The sequence below is a fragment of the Malaya genurostris genome, chromosome 2, assembly GCF_030247185.1.
Source record: "Malaya genurostris strain Urasoe2022 chromosome 2, Malgen_1.1, whole genome shotgun sequence".
Lineage (NCBI taxonomy): Eukaryota > Metazoa > Arthropoda > Insecta > Diptera > Culicidae > Malaya > Malaya genurostris.
Window position 1 is genome coordinate 285,203,357 of NC_080571.1, and position 16,844 is coordinate 285,220,200.

At 39.6% G+C, this 16,844-nt stretch overlaps 1 protein-coding gene across 1 annotated transcript in view; it reads right to left on the bottom strand.

Annotated features, from left to right (window-relative positions):
• LOC131430412 (BUB3-interacting and GLEBS motif-containing protein ZNF207) overlaps positions 1 to 1,597 on the bottom strand; it is a 56,592-nt gene extending 54,995 nt beyond the window's left edge. Inside the window, exons 1-4 of the mRNA XM_058595398.1 lie at positions 1,320 to 1,597; positions 802 to 1,124; positions 504 to 735; positions 40 to 427 (exon numbers count right to left, since the gene is read on the bottom strand). Of these exons, the coding sequence (XP_058451381.1) occupies positions 40 to 427; positions 504 to 735; positions 802 to 1,124; positions 1,320 to 1,360 (984 nt within the window). The 5' untranslated portion in view covers positions 1,361 to 1,597. The remainder of the gene's footprint in view (positions 1 to 39; positions 428 to 503; positions 736 to 801; positions 1,125 to 1,319) is intronic.
• Between the last annotated feature and the right edge of the window lie 15,247 nt (positions 1,598 to 16,844).

Below are 16,844 nucleotides of genomic sequence, written 5' to 3' on the forward strand. Positions count from 1 at the left end.
TTTATTCAATCATAAAAATAAATGTCCCCCCGGACTTACCTCGTGTGGCGACATCAGTCGGGTGTCCTTCCCCGGATGGCTTGTGACGATCGAGTTCGTCCCACTGGCCGCGGCTGCCGACGAAAGGGCTTTCAACTGGGCCTGCACCTGCTGCTGCTGGGCGGCTGCCGTGGCAGCTGCAACGACTGCCGCCTGTTTTTCCTGTTGCTTCTGCTGCAGTAACTGCTGCGTCGCTAGACTAATCTTTTTGTGGTACTGCGGCTTGCGAGCTCGGATTTCCTCCAGACTGAGATCTTCCGGCGGGTGAACAATCTTAGAGGTAGTACCTGTGGCGGGTATCACAGTCGAAGATTTGGACGCTTCGCCGGAAGCAGCGTTGGCGGCATTCGCCGTGTTGGTTGTAGGCGGGGCGCTTATCGTCGCACTGCTGCCGGATGCCATTGGCAAACGAAATAGCTCGTTAGAAAACCGGAAATACAGAGGTCATCGCTTTCGATACTAACCTGTACGCAGGAAACGTAGGTTTCTGGATTGCAGGATTGGCTGACATTGTGGTTGCCGAAGCCGCCGCCGGAAACAGTGGCCTCGGGTGACCTCCCATCATTGGAGGCATCATCGGCATTCCCGGAGGGACCATGTAGGGCATGTGACCCATCGGAGCCATCATTGGATTCATGCCGAACGGCTGCATATGGGGTGGCATCATGTTCGGCATTACCAATCCATGCGAAACGGCTGTTGTAGGTGTAGTTTTTTTTTCTTATATCAATACATCGCATCATTTCATGATCTTCAACTTACCGTCCGGTTTTGTTTTTTTCGTAACTGGTTCATCGTCATCTGAGTCCGATCGTCCACCACCGCCACCTCCGTTTTTCTGCTTTTCATGTTCTCGGATGTCTTCCGGTGGAATTCCTTCCATACCGTAGATTTCGATCTCGATGTTGGACCGATTCGGCAGCGAGTTTGGCACTTTATCAATCGATTCCTTGTGTACCTGCATGCAGTGAATGGAAAGGCCCGGTCCGGTGTACAACTTTTTGTGACAAATATGACATTTGAAATGCTTCGCCTTCTGGTGCTGCACCAGAATCTTTTCGTCATCGAATTCTCGATTGCAATACCTACAGAAGCAAAAAAAAATGCCAAAAGGGGAAAGGGAAACGCACACGAGGGCAAAATGCTAGCTAAGGAAAAATCATTTTCTGATATCGTTGCAAATTGACAATTTAGTTATATAATACGTGGTACCGCATCTATTAAGTTATCCGAGTTTCCGAAAACAAAACAAATCGGTATTTTTAACTGCAAAAGGATACCAACACCAGGGCTTCGATGCCTTCTTCTTTTTGCGACCCATTATTCGATTTTTATTCCACTGCTGCTGAACGATGCACCAAGGGCACTACTGCAGGTTAAGAAAAACCTAAAAATTCGCCTTGAAAATGACTTTCAAGAAATTTCAACTAGATACAGTTGTGAATCAAACCACTAGCTCTAAATGGAACTAAAATTCGGCACAAAATCAACAAATTCTGAACGGATTTTTGCAAAAACGCACACCGTAAAACTTTTCCACTTCAACTCGAGCACGAACAAAAATGGAGACGATTAAAGATGCGTTGCTTGTTGCAGCATTTGGGGTCGTTTATTTTGACAACTGCAATGACTGTCGACGAGGGGTGTAGAGATGGTTAGTTGTTGAAATCAAAATGTACACTCAAAAAATAAATCACCTGAGTTTTATAGGATTGTTGAGGTGGATTTTCGAATGGCAAACCAAACTCCTGATAGCAGACGAATAATATTTCCAGTCAGCTTCAAGCTGTAATTTATTAATAGTATAATTTAATCTTCATAGCAATTATAACATACGACTTACAATTTTTGGTGCCCAAAAGGTAAGTGGAAGTGGGTCGGCCGGTGTGTATTACCCTTAATGCAACCTAATACCACAGACTAACAGACAGGACACTCAAATTAGATTCTTCAATCATTTTAACGGTCATTTCGAATATTCCTTTATTTGGGACAGTGCTCACATGTGTCATGATGGCGCCACGTTACCCTATCAAAAACATCCTGTCTGTCATCTAGACTGTGTTTATTTTTTTCATTTACCAACAGAGTTGCCAATTATACAAAATTACCTGTAATGTATTGTTTTGTATACGTCCATGCGAATTTCATACAGGATACAGATTTAATACATATTGCCAAAACTACACACTTAAAACAATTTCTTGAGCTCGGCATAATAAAATGCCGAAACTGATCAGCAACACGTAAGTTTGCTGATTGCTCAGTAATCAATACGCATGTTTCTGAACTTCGTTAAATGCATTCACTGATATTTCGGTAAAATGCTTCACTTTGCCGAAATTTGGCATAATTGCTTGCTGAATTTATCAGTAAACAACAGATATGCCGACATCAGCAGAGACGTTTGCCGAGATTTCGGAATATGCGCTAGCTGTTGCCGAGATTCAGCACGACAGCTGTCATTTATTGCCGCGTTACATTTTCGCTTCGCATTGTGCAATTATTTTCTGATGAAATTCTCGAGTGAAAAAATGGATAATCTTCGAAGAAGCGTGGAACCACTTACAAGTAAAAATATTGAATAAATATAGTGACATGTTTCGCTCTATAAAAAGCGACATTATCAGAGCACTCGCGATTATAAGGGAAAAGCACCCAACACGGGGCTCAAAGCGTCCTCGAGACAAAACTTTGGAGGATATGCGAAAAAATAACCCAATGCATGGAATAATTCAATAGATCAAAGTAAGTTTATTTTTTGAACAATACCGTATATGCATCATTAAATATTGAACATTTTTGTAAGCCAGAAATCAATATATATTTTTATTTTCATATTTCCAGCTCGACTCAAGGTGGTCGCATCTGGAAACGCCGCTTTTTTATGCTACATGTTTTCAGGTAGAGGCTTTGAGCATAACTGGCAACAAATTTGTAAGCCTCCTTCAGGTGTTAATAAAATGAATTTTTGATCCTGAATGACGTGTTTATAATGTTGAGAAATTACAAATAAAATTAATTGACTAGATTTTTGATTACAGATGATTCGGTAATTTATTTTTTCATTTTTTCGTTTTATTGGATTGCCGAATATTCAGTGAACGTTTCACTGAGCAAACAGTAAATCTTATGCTGACGATTTCGGCAATATTTGACGTTTGTCAAATTTGAGGGTGCCGAGACGCTCAGTAATTTTATATTTGCCGAGATGATTGCTGATTACTCGGCTGTGCGAATCTCGGCATTTTTTTGCCGAGACTCAGCTAAAAAATTTAAGTGTGTATATACATAATTGTGCCTACTTCTCATCCTCCAACGCAATACAAACTCGAACCCGTTTTGTTACAATATTTACTTGCTTCTGGTCTGCCGCCACTTAATTTCGGGTGAAAACTACCAACACAATAAAAAATAGTCTAGATGAACAACGCTGAGTCAAATAAATGGTTATCTTCCAACATCGCGAAAAAGTTGAATATATTATCAACGTAATCCAATAATTTATTGCGACTATTCATTTTCAAATATTTGGATGAAATCAGGCATCCCTGCAAGCAGCTGATCGGTGTTGACAAACGAGGGGAAACCAACTAGTAAAAAAACTTGTACATAACACAAGGGGTGTACAGATAGTAAATAGTTCGCGCAGTACGATATAGGTGGAACTAGTGCGTCACGAAAAATTATTTTTATAAGAATTTACTCATACTGTCATGTCTGTTAGTCTGTGCTAATACAGTTTTCATAGCATTAATTTTACATTTTAAATATACTATGCTTACTTACAGTATCCGAAATAAGTAATATTGAGTGCTGCTGATTCTAATTCACCTAAACTACCGAAAGCTTAGTTTTAACTTTTACAACTGTCTATCGATACGAAACTTATAAAAATGAGTTGCACTTTTCCTACTGTTGACATTTGACGACGATTGATGATCTGGTTGACAGTTGACGCGCCACCTACGATGACCGATGAGGCGCCGCGTAGCGTTATGTTGAATCGACGAGGGACCTAGTCGTAACATTCCCCCACCCGTGAACCATGATGAGCAAATGCATCTGCTGGAACACCTGGATCAGGTTCACGACACTTCACGACATCCAAAACAGCCAATCTTGTAGCTGGTCTTCGTAAGGTTCCCGACGATGTCCGTACTAGTGCCTGCCGAACTCGACCATCCCGTCCCAGGATTACTTCCGCTATTCGTCCCCGAATCCACTGGTTCCTCGCCGTTTCGCCAGCCACCAACACCAGATCGCCAACTTCCAGGTCTTTGACTTCTTCGAACCATTTACATCTCCGCGTGATGATCGGCAGATACTCCTTCAGCCACCGCACCCAGAACTGGTCCGTGATATGTTGTGCCAACTTCCAGCTGTTGCGAAGGGTCGCTCGATAATCTACGGGTTCAGTAGGAAGGATTTTGACACCGGTGGAGCTACCTAGTAAAAAGTGGTTGGGTGTCAACGCTTCTTGGTCAGCCGACTCTAACGGTATGTATGTTAATGGTCTCGAGTTTATCATGGCTTCCGCCTCGTAAAGAATGGTTTCAAACGTTTCGTCGTCCGGTTTGCGAGGTGCCTCCCAGATTGTACCGACAGCTTCTTTCACCGAGCGTACAAGTCTCTCCCACGCCCCACCCATGTGTGGGGATGCCGGTGGAATAAATTTGCAGCTTGTTTGAGCGCTAGTGAAAGTAAGGGCGAGAGCGCGTGTAGTGGCTTCAATTTCCGACTTAAGTTCGTTGCTCGCCCCGTGAAAACAAGTCGCGTTGTCCGTCCATATCTCACGTGGTGGTCGTGCAGAATAGCAGCTACTGCTCGCGGGAATTCCTGGGAGAACTCAAGCGCGTTCGTATTTTTCACAAACTGGGCCGTGGCAGGCGAACATGTGGCCCCAAACGTTGCAACATCCATGATGTAGATCTGAGGACAATCTGTAGCATGATCTCGAAACAGGAAACGTTGTGATTGACAATCAGGAAAGCGAATCTTGATCTGGTGGAACATTTCCATTATGTCTCCACACACTGCTACCGGGAACTGACGGAATTGACTCAACACTTGTGGAAGAGGAGACAGTAGGTCGGGTCCTTTCAGGAGCTTCGAATTAAACGATATTCCGCCTACCTTGGCCGTTGCATCCCAGATCAATCGGATCTTACCGGGCTTGTTCGGATTAGTCACGACACCCAGTGGTAAGTACCACGTACGACACACATCAACAGAAGTTAACTCGATTAGAGACGCCTTATGTGCGTAGCCCTTCTGCACGTAGTCCGCAATTTGCTTTCGCACATTCTCTCGTAGTACTGGCTCTCTTTCAAGTCTCCGTTCCAGGGATTCCATGCGGCGGACCGCCATGAGATAACTATCGGGAAACTCCGGGTTGTCGGTGTTCCACAGAAGTCCCGTTTCAAAGCCGATTCCCGATTGTGTACGTCGCGTAGTCTCTTTCAGGATTTGCTTTGCTCGTTTTTCGTCTGATGATTCTAGGATGGCACTGGGCACTGTTACACCGAAATTTTCCAGCGCGAAATAGTTCCGAAGTTGTTCATTCATTTCACGATCAGAATCAGAAACAGTTCCGAGGTGAAAGTTAACGATTGCAGTTCTACTAGACTGCCCGGGAATACATCCATAAATGCTCCAACCCAAACGGCATTTGGCACCGATTGGATCTCTAGGGCCTCCTTCGCGAAGTTTAAGCGGAACACACAGTCGAAGATTGTCTAAACCGATTAGCAACTGAGGTTGGACAAGCTCATAATCGTCTAATGGTAGACCTTGTAAATGAGGAAAACGGCGCGCTAGATCATGATACCGGAGGGTTTGAGAGGGGATAAGCAAGCGACGGACAGTCCGGACATTGTTTAAACGGTACCGTTGGTTTCCGATTTTACCGGAGATATCTAGTTGTACACGTTGAGATTCGGACTCAACTCGACTGACGTTACCAGTCCACTGTAGAGTAAGCGGTTCATTTGAACCGGAGACATCAAGTAACTGCGCGATAGATTGATCTAGTAGAGTGTACGATGAACCTTCATCTATAAATCCGAAAACAAGTCGAGAGCGGCTTCGCCCGTAGAGAATCACAGGTACCACTCTAAACAGTGGCCAATTGAACTCACCAGACGAGACATGACTAGCAGAAACACTCACACTACGAACGGGAGGAAGTGAAGAATGTAGGAGAGTATTATGTTTCTGACGACACCCACCAATTTCGCAACCGGTCCACGATCGACAAGGCCACTTGTCATGGCTATTTAGACACGTTCTACACAGACTCTTTTGCTTAACAAGCTTCCAACGTTCATCCACACTGGCCGCTTTAAATTGAGAACACTCGACCACACGATGACCTTCACGCCCACAGGCGAAACATGTTTTACCTGTATGATGATTTCTTACTGTTCTATCTGCATTTTCAGGAGGTACAATCGCAGATGAGTGGGTATAGCTCACGCTGGTTTCTTTGGATTTCCGCTTCTCGCTTCGAACCTGGTTTCCAAAATTCGGAAGGTCGTAGGTCACCTCGCTGGCAGCATTAACGAGTCCTGACATAAATTTGCCGAATGTTTCTAAATTTGCTATCCGATGTCTTCCCTTGAATTCACCCCAACTCAACCGCATGGTTCCAGGAAGCTTTTCCGCCAAATCCTGCATTAGTGTTGCATTCGATAGGTGATTTGTTTGACCGGCTGCTTTCAAGTGATCTACAAGGTTTTGAACTGCCAGTCCAAACTGCATTAACGTATCCAGCCGATCGGGCCTTGGTGATGGAATTTGATGAATTTTGTTTAGAAGAGTCCGGATCAGAAGTTCAGGCCTACCGAATAACGTGCGCAGGGTCTCGATGACGTGCTGCACGCTTGATGGCAGAAGAAGCCTGCTTTTCACCGACTCTAATGCGTTGCCCTTTAAACAGCGCTGTAACCGGATGAGATTTTCTGCATCCGAATATCCGCACATAGCCGTCGACTGCTCGTAACTACTGACGAAGATGGGCCAGTCCTCCGGATTGCCGCTGAAAATCGGCAATTCTTTTCCCAATACTTGAAGCGCGGCGATTTGTTGCTGAGTGAAAACACCGATTTGCCTACAACGCCCTTTCACAGGGGGAAGTTGAGGGGTTCGATCTGAGTATTTTATATGCTCAGCCGTCCAGCGGAAACTGCTGTTGCATTCCGATGCCGAATCGTTCTGTCGGGGAATCGAAGTTGGATTAACTAACGGTGGAACCCGAGTGATCCGATGCCATGTTCGTCCTAGCGGCAATGAATCGACCTGACGTGAATCGAGACTCCGCTTTCCAATCTCAGAAGCGTCGTGTCCTAGTGGATTACCTATTGAACCGTCGCGCTTTGATGGAAGCGAAGGACCTTTCTCCTTTTCATATAATTCAGGTACATTTTCTCCCGAGGCATCCACTTCGTTTTGCCTTACCAGCCAGCTCGTCACTTTCTCGTTAAGATTTGGAATTGATTCATTCCGGCTGCTGCTTTCCGCAAGTTGACGAAGGATTTCATTTCGCTTTTCCAGCGACTCTCGTCGCGCCTTTTGCTGTAATACTTTTATGGCTGATTCGTCCTCTAGCATTCGCTGGTGGATCCATTTCTCCTCTTCAATAAGTAATTTTTTCTCGTTCAATTGGCGTTCGGCTTCTTCCATCTCGCGACGTTTGATCTCCTCCAGCTCCTGTATTTCTTGCTCGCGATGAAGTCGTTCCTCTTCAACCATTTTCAGTTGCTCCTCGAGTATGGTTCGGTTACTGGTAACTGCACTGCCTTGGGCAGTTGAAAGTTGCTTACTTCGATGAGATCCTGATCGAGTAACCCTTACTGAACTGGACGAAGGCTTGAGCAGATTTTTGCTGAAGTTTGAAGCGGATGTTTTCTGTTTGTTACGACAAGTCGTGCATACATATTTTACGCCAGGTTCCTTTACGGAACAATCTACTCCGGCGCATCCGAAATGCTCCCATAGGAGACACAAGCAGCACTGAACCATCTCATGCTCCGCTTCATCTGGACGTTCACAAGATTGGCAATTATAGCCGGTAACATTAACACACGTGTCGGCACGATCATCCATCGTTTCCTAACCTCACAAAAATTCTTGAAGTATGTTGAGGTGGATTTTCGAATGGCAAACCAAACTCCTGATAGCAGACGAATAATATTTCCAGTCAGCTTCAAGCTGTAATTTATTAATAGTATAATTTAATCTTCATAGCAATTATAACATACGACTTACAATTTTTGGTGCCCAAACGGTAAGTGGAAGTGGGTCGCCCGGTGTGTATTACCCTTAATGCAACCTAATACAGTTTTCATAGCATTAATTTTACATTTTAAATATACTATGCTTACTTACAGTATCCGAAATAAGTAATATTGAGTGCTGCTGATTCTAATTCACCTAAACTACCGAAAGCTTAGTTTTAACTTTTACAACTGTCTATCGATACGAAACTTATAAAAATGAGTTGCACTTTTCCTACTGTTGACATTTGACGACGATTGATGATCTGGTTGACAGTTGACGCGCCACCTACGATGACCGATGAGGCGCCGCGTAGCGTTATGTTGAATCGACGAGGGACCTAGTCGTAACAGGGATTATTCACGTGAATGCATTGTTTGACTTATTATTGCTACTTTAAGTGATTCCTATATATAACAAATGGAATTCATGTGCAAGTTATATGATTTGACATAATTTTTATGTGATGAAACACATACTAGGAAGATAAGTGAATTTCCTGCATAAAAAAAATCAAAATCAAAATGGCTGACATTCTGTTTGCCAAATTGGATATTCTGCTTCTCTTGTTGGGAGATTTTAAACGAAAGTAGAACATTTCAATATATATGTAATAAAACGTTTCTCTTTTTAGTGAAAGAAATTTAGCTAATTTCAACTCCTAATGTTTGCTTCAGGATATTTTCTGGACAATTCAGAGCACTTTCAGGAAATAAATAAATGGAAAAAAGTAGGAGATGGCATGGACGAGGATTACCATTAATCAAACATCGAGTTCAGTGATTCGAACAAGGCTAAGAAAAATTTTATGATTATCTAAAGGATGCCAATTCAGACGTTATTAGGAATGGTAAGGCCAACCAGAAATATCGACCTTAGATTATGTTCAATTGTGTTAGGAGACCGTCTACGTAAATAAATTACCAATGCATAGCTCTTTCTATTCATATAGGATTAAAAGGTTTACTATTAATGTGTCATTTTCATGTGAATATTATGTGAATTTCCTATGCTCAAAATAGATATTCGCCTCATGTAATAATTACATGAGAATCAGTAGAAAATTACATGAAAGCACGTAACCTGTACCTCACAAGTAATATATTATTTACGTGTTGAATAAGATGCATGATATATGAATACTCCGGTTCATTCTATCTACCTATCCAATAGAATGTACGTGAAAAGTTCTGTGGATGAGAATCATATATGTTTTCAGGTAGAAGTAATGTGAATTATTTTCTGAGTGTACGCTAGTAATGGTTACCCGTAAAAAATAAACCATTGATTGTACAGCATATACAATTGATTCCCAATTAGACATATGGGTTACAATACATTTTATTGTATCTTGACAAGATTTTTTTTCATTTCCAACAATTCAATATATTGTTTCTACGATTCTACAATTGAATTTATTGTACACGTGTTGTTTCAAACAATATGCAAACTGTACATTTCATTGTTTTCCAAGAAAACATGTATGAGAAAACTTTATGATTTGAATTGTTACGATACTTAACAACCTATACATTCTATTGTAAAAAGCATTTTCACAATTAATTGAATAGTGTATAACAATACATTAAAATATTTTTCAACGGTCTAAGCAATAGTTGTGGCAGGTTTTGTAACAGCAAATCGTATTGTTTTTTTACAATATTTCCTATTCGGGTAGCACATTACGTCTGCGACGATACTAAAAAATTCTGATGTTCATGCTGATTTCATGTTATTCATTAGTAGTAATAATAAGGGTGAATACAGAGAGAAAGCGACAAGCGACGCGAAGCGATGCGATGCGATGCGATCATTAAAGTTAGGTATTTCATTCATTTGATTACAGCAAAACATTAACATGTATTTCAAAGTAAACACGAGGTGTTGCGTAGTGACAAGCGATTTTCGGTGCGACAAACAACGAAGCAGTACCAAAGATAAACTCAAGATGGAGTAGTGTGCGATTTCTTATGTATCATCTGAATAGGACCCCTCGATGAGCTCGGTTCACTGTCAGTTTCAGTATTTTGAAGCAAAACAACAAGCGTCTGATCGCTAGATGCGTCGTAGCTATGACAATGATTGTTTATGTTTGGAAAAATATCAAATTACAGTATGAACGATATTGAACAATTTTGCCTTATATCCAATGATTCTTGCAATAAGAAAGTAAAAACTACTTAGAACCATTGCCTAGAGTTTATTTAGTTTATTATTACCTCATACCATGAAGCATTAAAGTCAGTGGTGGCAAGAAATTAAAATTAAAGTCAGTGGTGGCAAGAAATCATTATGTGGTGAACGTAAACATATGTTTGATTCCTTCCTAACTTGAATCGTTTCCATGGCATTTTGTCGGAACCTAAGACAAGACCTGACATCTGGGGGGGCTGCTTTTGTTCCAAAATGGACCAGTTTCTGATTGGTTGATTTTGATGTTGCCACCTGCACATTGTGAAAAGAAAAAACTTTTGCAGGGTACGCGAGCAATGATGCCAAGTATAAAGAAAATCAGGAAACAAATTTATTAAAATGTATAATTTTAGCTCACCAATGAAAATGAAAATTATCGGAGAATGTTTCACTTTTTTTTCAATCTCATTGGTAATAAATGTTTATAGTGGCAAGACTGTGTAATTAAAATAGGCAAGAAGCCGGTTTTCTTTTTAGTGAATTAAAGTGTAACCAAAAAAGATTTGTTAAATTAGTGTAAACTCGAAAGTGTGTTAGTTTTACGAGAAGAATGAACTGTTGTGTTCCACACTGTGGTCGCATTGAGCATTTCTATCCAAATCTGACTTTTTCCGGTTTCCAAAAGATCCGGTAATACGTCAACAATGGATTCGATTTTTCGTTCAACATGAGATATTTCGTGTTTTGTCATCAAAGCTCAATTAATTGTTTTTAAGCATTAATATATAATAAAGAAATGCATTCACCAAAACATGTTTTATGTTTATTTCAAATCAAAAACCTAAAGTCTAAAAATTTAAACGTAATATTTTTTTCCTAGCATAGTTATTAAAAAAATCTGTAAATATGGCTACACTGTGGCCGATACGTTGGTATTTATTCCGCAGGGCGAAAATGACGAGAAGGATGATTCGGAAGGAAGAATAAGAAGCCAATTGTCAGGTCTTGTCTTAGGTCGGAACTAGTCGACGCTTTTTAACGGAGGGTCAATAAAATTACATTATTACTGAACCAACTGGTTCACGATTACTGACCCAACATTTTTCATTGAATCGTATGGGACATTGTAATCTTGATTTTATCTTTGGCAGTACGTGCACAGTTTTTCATGCGATTAACGAACGACCAAAGGTTCCCTAAATTATTTTTCGTTATGACGAAAGAAGGTAATTTTATTGATATCAAAGCACTAATCGGAGCAGTTTTAACGGAATGCGCAAGTGTTGGAGATTTGAAAACATTAGAAATTACTGGCATGTACAGTCAATGAAAGTGCATGAAATGAGTTTTGAGAATATTTCTAGTTATGTCGATGGAAAAAGTTCATACATTTTCCATAAACTTTTAGTTGAAAATGTTAAAAAGCTGGCTTCCAATCGGCACTACTTCTGGAAATAGAACTTCGAAAGTTGAAACTACTGCAGAAAAAAACATTGTCGCGTGAGAAAGATTTGCATTCTGCAAAAAAAGCTACAGCTTTGGATAGAGCTGCAGGCGATTAACACTACAGCATGTAGATGGCTTAAACAAATACAAATTATAATACGGAATGGTTCGATAAATTTTCAAGGACACATTTTGCATCGTGCGGTACACTGTCATGATACACTGTCAGAGTGACAATGTACTTTAACGAATTTTCTGTAAAACTAGCAACGCTGAAGTACAAATTGTCGAAAAGGCTGCGTATCCATATTGTTTATTATTGTTTATATTCGGCGAAAAAAAAATTTTCAGCAGGTAAAACCAGCCCCCTGCTATGACGTCATGAAACTGCGGCCATCATCATTCTGCAAAAACCAGAACAATGAAGAAGAATGGCTAACAAAAATCTGCATATTACAAACTACTTGTTTATTCAGTACCCTTTAAAGCACTTCCCCGCAAATTATCGATCAGAATATCATCACTACGATAAGAAAATTAAGATTTTACTCGAATTGAAATGCTCGAATGTTTGTTTACCGTACTTTGAGAGCTCTGATTGCCCACCAAATGCCCCAGATGTTGGCCACGCTAGCACTTGCTGGAGTGCCCTATCCTTGCCACCGGGCTGGGTAAAACACTATTTAAAATGTCACAATTGAGGTTTCTATGCCCGGTGAAAAATGAACGGTGGCCCTACTGAAAAATGGGTGGCCAACACGTTTCCTGATGAAAACAAAACAATATGTAAAAGCGATTCACACGTAGCATAAAGCGGCTATCACCTGAATGGAACGATTACGGAATAACAACATTAATTGTAAGCAATTCATATGAAAGGACACTACGTCAAGTTCACGGAACTTTTTAACGTCGGATACGTGAGCAATATTCGGCTAAATAAAATTAATAAACCAATATGGACGTCGACCGAAGTTGATTGATCGTCTGAACTGTGTTTAATGCATTCGTTTCCTGATGAAAACAAACCAATCTCATTTGCATTTGTGGTTGTAAGTGAGCTGTCAGAGAGCCTAATAATAATCTGTTTTCAGACACTAAGAAGCAAATATTGGACTATATTGGGATTAAATAACTTCGTATGACTGATGGTGTGATATTAATCTATTTCGTTCTATATTATTGATGCCACAGAAATCGGGACTCTGTTAATATCATAAGGCTCCCTCACACAAAAAATCAATAAATAAGATATAACGTTTAGAAAAGGAAATTATTGGCAAAAGTTTACTACTACCTTGCGCTATACTCCTGACATGCAATTCGAAGTTATATACTCGACAGAATGAAAGCTGATCTCGAAAATCCTGTATTTCGGTGATAGATTTTGATTACACCTTTTTCCAAACTGACGAATTTTGTGCTTGTGATTACTGAACCGGTTGAGCATGGAATACGTCGCACAAATCAATTTCTTATTTGGTAATTGCTTACTATGTAAAATCTCATTATGAAAGAGTAAATTCATTTTATACAATTCAAAAACTGTACGGCTACGTACGTAAACCGTGTTTTTTTTTTCAACTAATGTATCTGTCTTGTTTATAAATAATTCTAAATCATTGTATAAATCCGAAGGTAAAGCATTTATTAGTATTTCACAAATAAATCGAAGTGGACGATAATTAGCCTTTAAAATAATCACTACTCCGAGGATCGATATGTACCTTAAGATCAAAAAAGAACCAGAATTTTCATTTTAAAATTCCCGCGCTTGTCTAATCGGTAAACTTTTATTCTCTCAACGTTGGCAATACTTTTATACACATTCTGTCAAATTTTGACGCATATCGTACGATTAGTTTTTGTTTGGCGTCAATACAAAGAAGTTGAAAAATTTTCTTTTTTGATCATAAGGTATGATAGCTATATTCATTTAATTATTAGACCTTATATTACACTCTCAACTCACCGGAGACGTTTCTTTGGATTCCGTTTTCTGAAGAAATATTTTTTTTTTATTTAAAAGATATTTTGTTCAGGCCTATTTGCGTACAAGATTTACGTGGCCGATTTAGCTGAGTTTTTAGATAATTTTTTTTTGTATTGGATCTCGTAGTCACCCTCCATTTTCCTCCTGCGAGGATTGAGGGGCAGTTTGTCCGTGATTCGTCTCGTCATCCATTACCGTGGTATTGTTGTTGATTTCGTTGCTAGTTGCTGTAGATGCGCCTTGTTGTACATTGTTTGCAGTTGCTGGTTGGTTAGATGGTAATCTGTTAATTGCAGCTGGTGTACTTTGTTCTATAGGGGATACGTTGGATGGTTTCGTTGAAGGGGATACTTCCCTGTTGTTGGTGACTGTCACAGGTGTACTGGGGTGGCTTGGGGTTGGTGTGAAGGAAGCACCGTTGTCCTTTGGTACAGTTGTCTCCTTGTCCGGTTTATCACATGGGTTACCGTAGTGAACAGCTTTTTGGCAATATTGACATGTGGCCATCTGATTGTCATAGATAACAAGTGATTTGCACGGAATTCTTGTATCCTGACCGAATGTCACATAAGAAGGTATAGGCCTCCTCAAGCGCATGCGTTATTAACGTACGCCATTTAGAATACCGGGGAAAAAATTCTTCCACTTTTCTTTTTCGATAGAGAGAATCTCTCCGTATTGAGACATGGTTTTGCGAATATAAGCATATAAAAATTTCTAATCAAATGATGTAAGGATTAGAAACTATTTTCAAGTAAACCTTCGGAAATATCAGTTTATTAAAATAACTGAAATTTCAATCGTACAAGATACACAGGGGTTTTTCTTTTAGAAGATTCTTCCCAATGGCCAGTTATCTCGTACAATTTTAAGATTTTAAATAACAACATCGGTTGGAATAAGTACCGAAATTTTCATGTGCTGCCGTCTTACATGTAGCAAGTTGTAAGTGCAAATACGTAAGTTCCCTCAAATAAATGCCTTCCTGATTTTGTTCATGCTTTCGTGAATAATATTTCAGCCGACCGGAAGACGTAACAAAGAAACCAGTTACTGTACAAAACTGATACTGGAAAATAATTTGATAACTTTCAGAACATTTAACTCATCTTTATTTATCTTAATACCGATATTTTGAGGTTCAAAGAGCATCTTCGAAGACTGGTTAGCTGAGCTGTGGCATGGAATTGAAGTTGTTATTTTTCATTTGGTTTTGAAAACAAACGAAAATAACGTGATCAAAAAACCCATAGCAACATGATATAAAGTTGCCAGTAATGAACATTTATGTTAATTTTCACATGTCAATACTGAATGGAAGAACAGGCTAGGCTAACTTGATCTTTAGGTGTGTGTGTGTGTGTGTGATTTCATACTTTTATCTTCCCGTGCTGACTAAACAGTATAATCCGGTAAAAGAAATTAAATGTGTAGTTTGAATTCACCACTGGAATAAGGAGCAAACCACTATTCTTCCATTTGCGATTTGTTCGAAACGATAATCATTTAAATTTTGTAGTTATTTCTGATGATTTGCGTCATATATACGTTTACTTATTACTAAAAAATGATTGATTTTATACGACAAGAAAAAAAACAGTTACATGTTAACAAAGACATCATATTAACAAGATATCCAGCTTTCACATTTCCCGAACCAATCATTGGCAACATCCTTTTTTGCGAACATGGTGCCCTCAGGCGAGTCCGCATCGAATCTCGTACATACAAGCAGGGGAGAGAAATGTCAAATTCGTGCGCGCGAAAATAGCAGCACTGCTCACCCATACAATTGACATGACATGTTGAATGCGACGCCGTGCGATGGCGTTGCTGAACTGAAGATTGATTTCGCTTCAAGCTGACAGGGTCTGATGTTAACCAAATTTTGCGTTCTTTTGTCAAATTGTGTTGAAAAATATATAAAAAAAATTTCATGGCATTCAAAAATTTACTTTTTGGAAATAAGCAACGTTTTCAGATATTATTTCTACTTTCTAAAAATTTGACGGTATTTTATTCTGGACTTCAGCTACAAAATATCTAATAATAAAAAACTAAAATACGTTTTTTGAGATATTTGAATTTTATGTGTTATTTTTGAAAAAAACAATTTTTTTTGACGGTGCTAAATTTATTTTACATATTTCTCCAATACTAAATCGATCGGACCCATCATTTCTGAAATATATATTATTGAAAATTTTCAAGGGTTTTTTTCTCAGTCCCTTTTCAAAAGTAAGGCAAGAGTAAAAATGGCAAACTTATGATGAAAATGGTCCTTCGACCTGGAACTAAATTTCAGGTCCAACGGCTCTTCCTCAGCCGAGGTAAATGCAATCAACAGTGTTTAACTTCAAGTTTATCTAGTAAAAATCTTTTTTATTTGCATTCTGGATCTGGATTTTGAAACTGAGCTTTGAATCTGAATTCAGGAACTGAATTTGGAGACTGGAACATCATTTTAGTTAAACGCTGCAACCAAGCTCTAGAACAGAATTTGAGAGCTTAATTCTGGACCTGGATTCTAGAACTTGATTCTGGAACTAAATTATGAAACAGCGTTTGGAACAGATGTCTATGTGAATTTTATAACTATTAATTGATAACGGAATCGCCCAGAGCGGTACACTTCTTACCTGTAAGGTTGTTCATGGTGAAATGTCCAAAGCAATTCTGTTGCAGCTCGCTTGACCTGGTGCAATGAAGTCCACCGCAATTTGTCATGGCATACTATGCATTAATTATTATAAACTCGTTTGCACCCACACAGTCTACACTCTACGAAAAAATCGAAGAGGAGAGCGGGGCTAAGCGGGACACTTTTATCAATTTAAGAAAGCATCCTAAACCAGACTGTACATTTTCACACAAAAATCAAAAACGAACACAGTAGGGCACCAAATCTTAAGATAATTCAATGAGCGCAAAAGAAACGAAGCGGTTTCAATCTTGT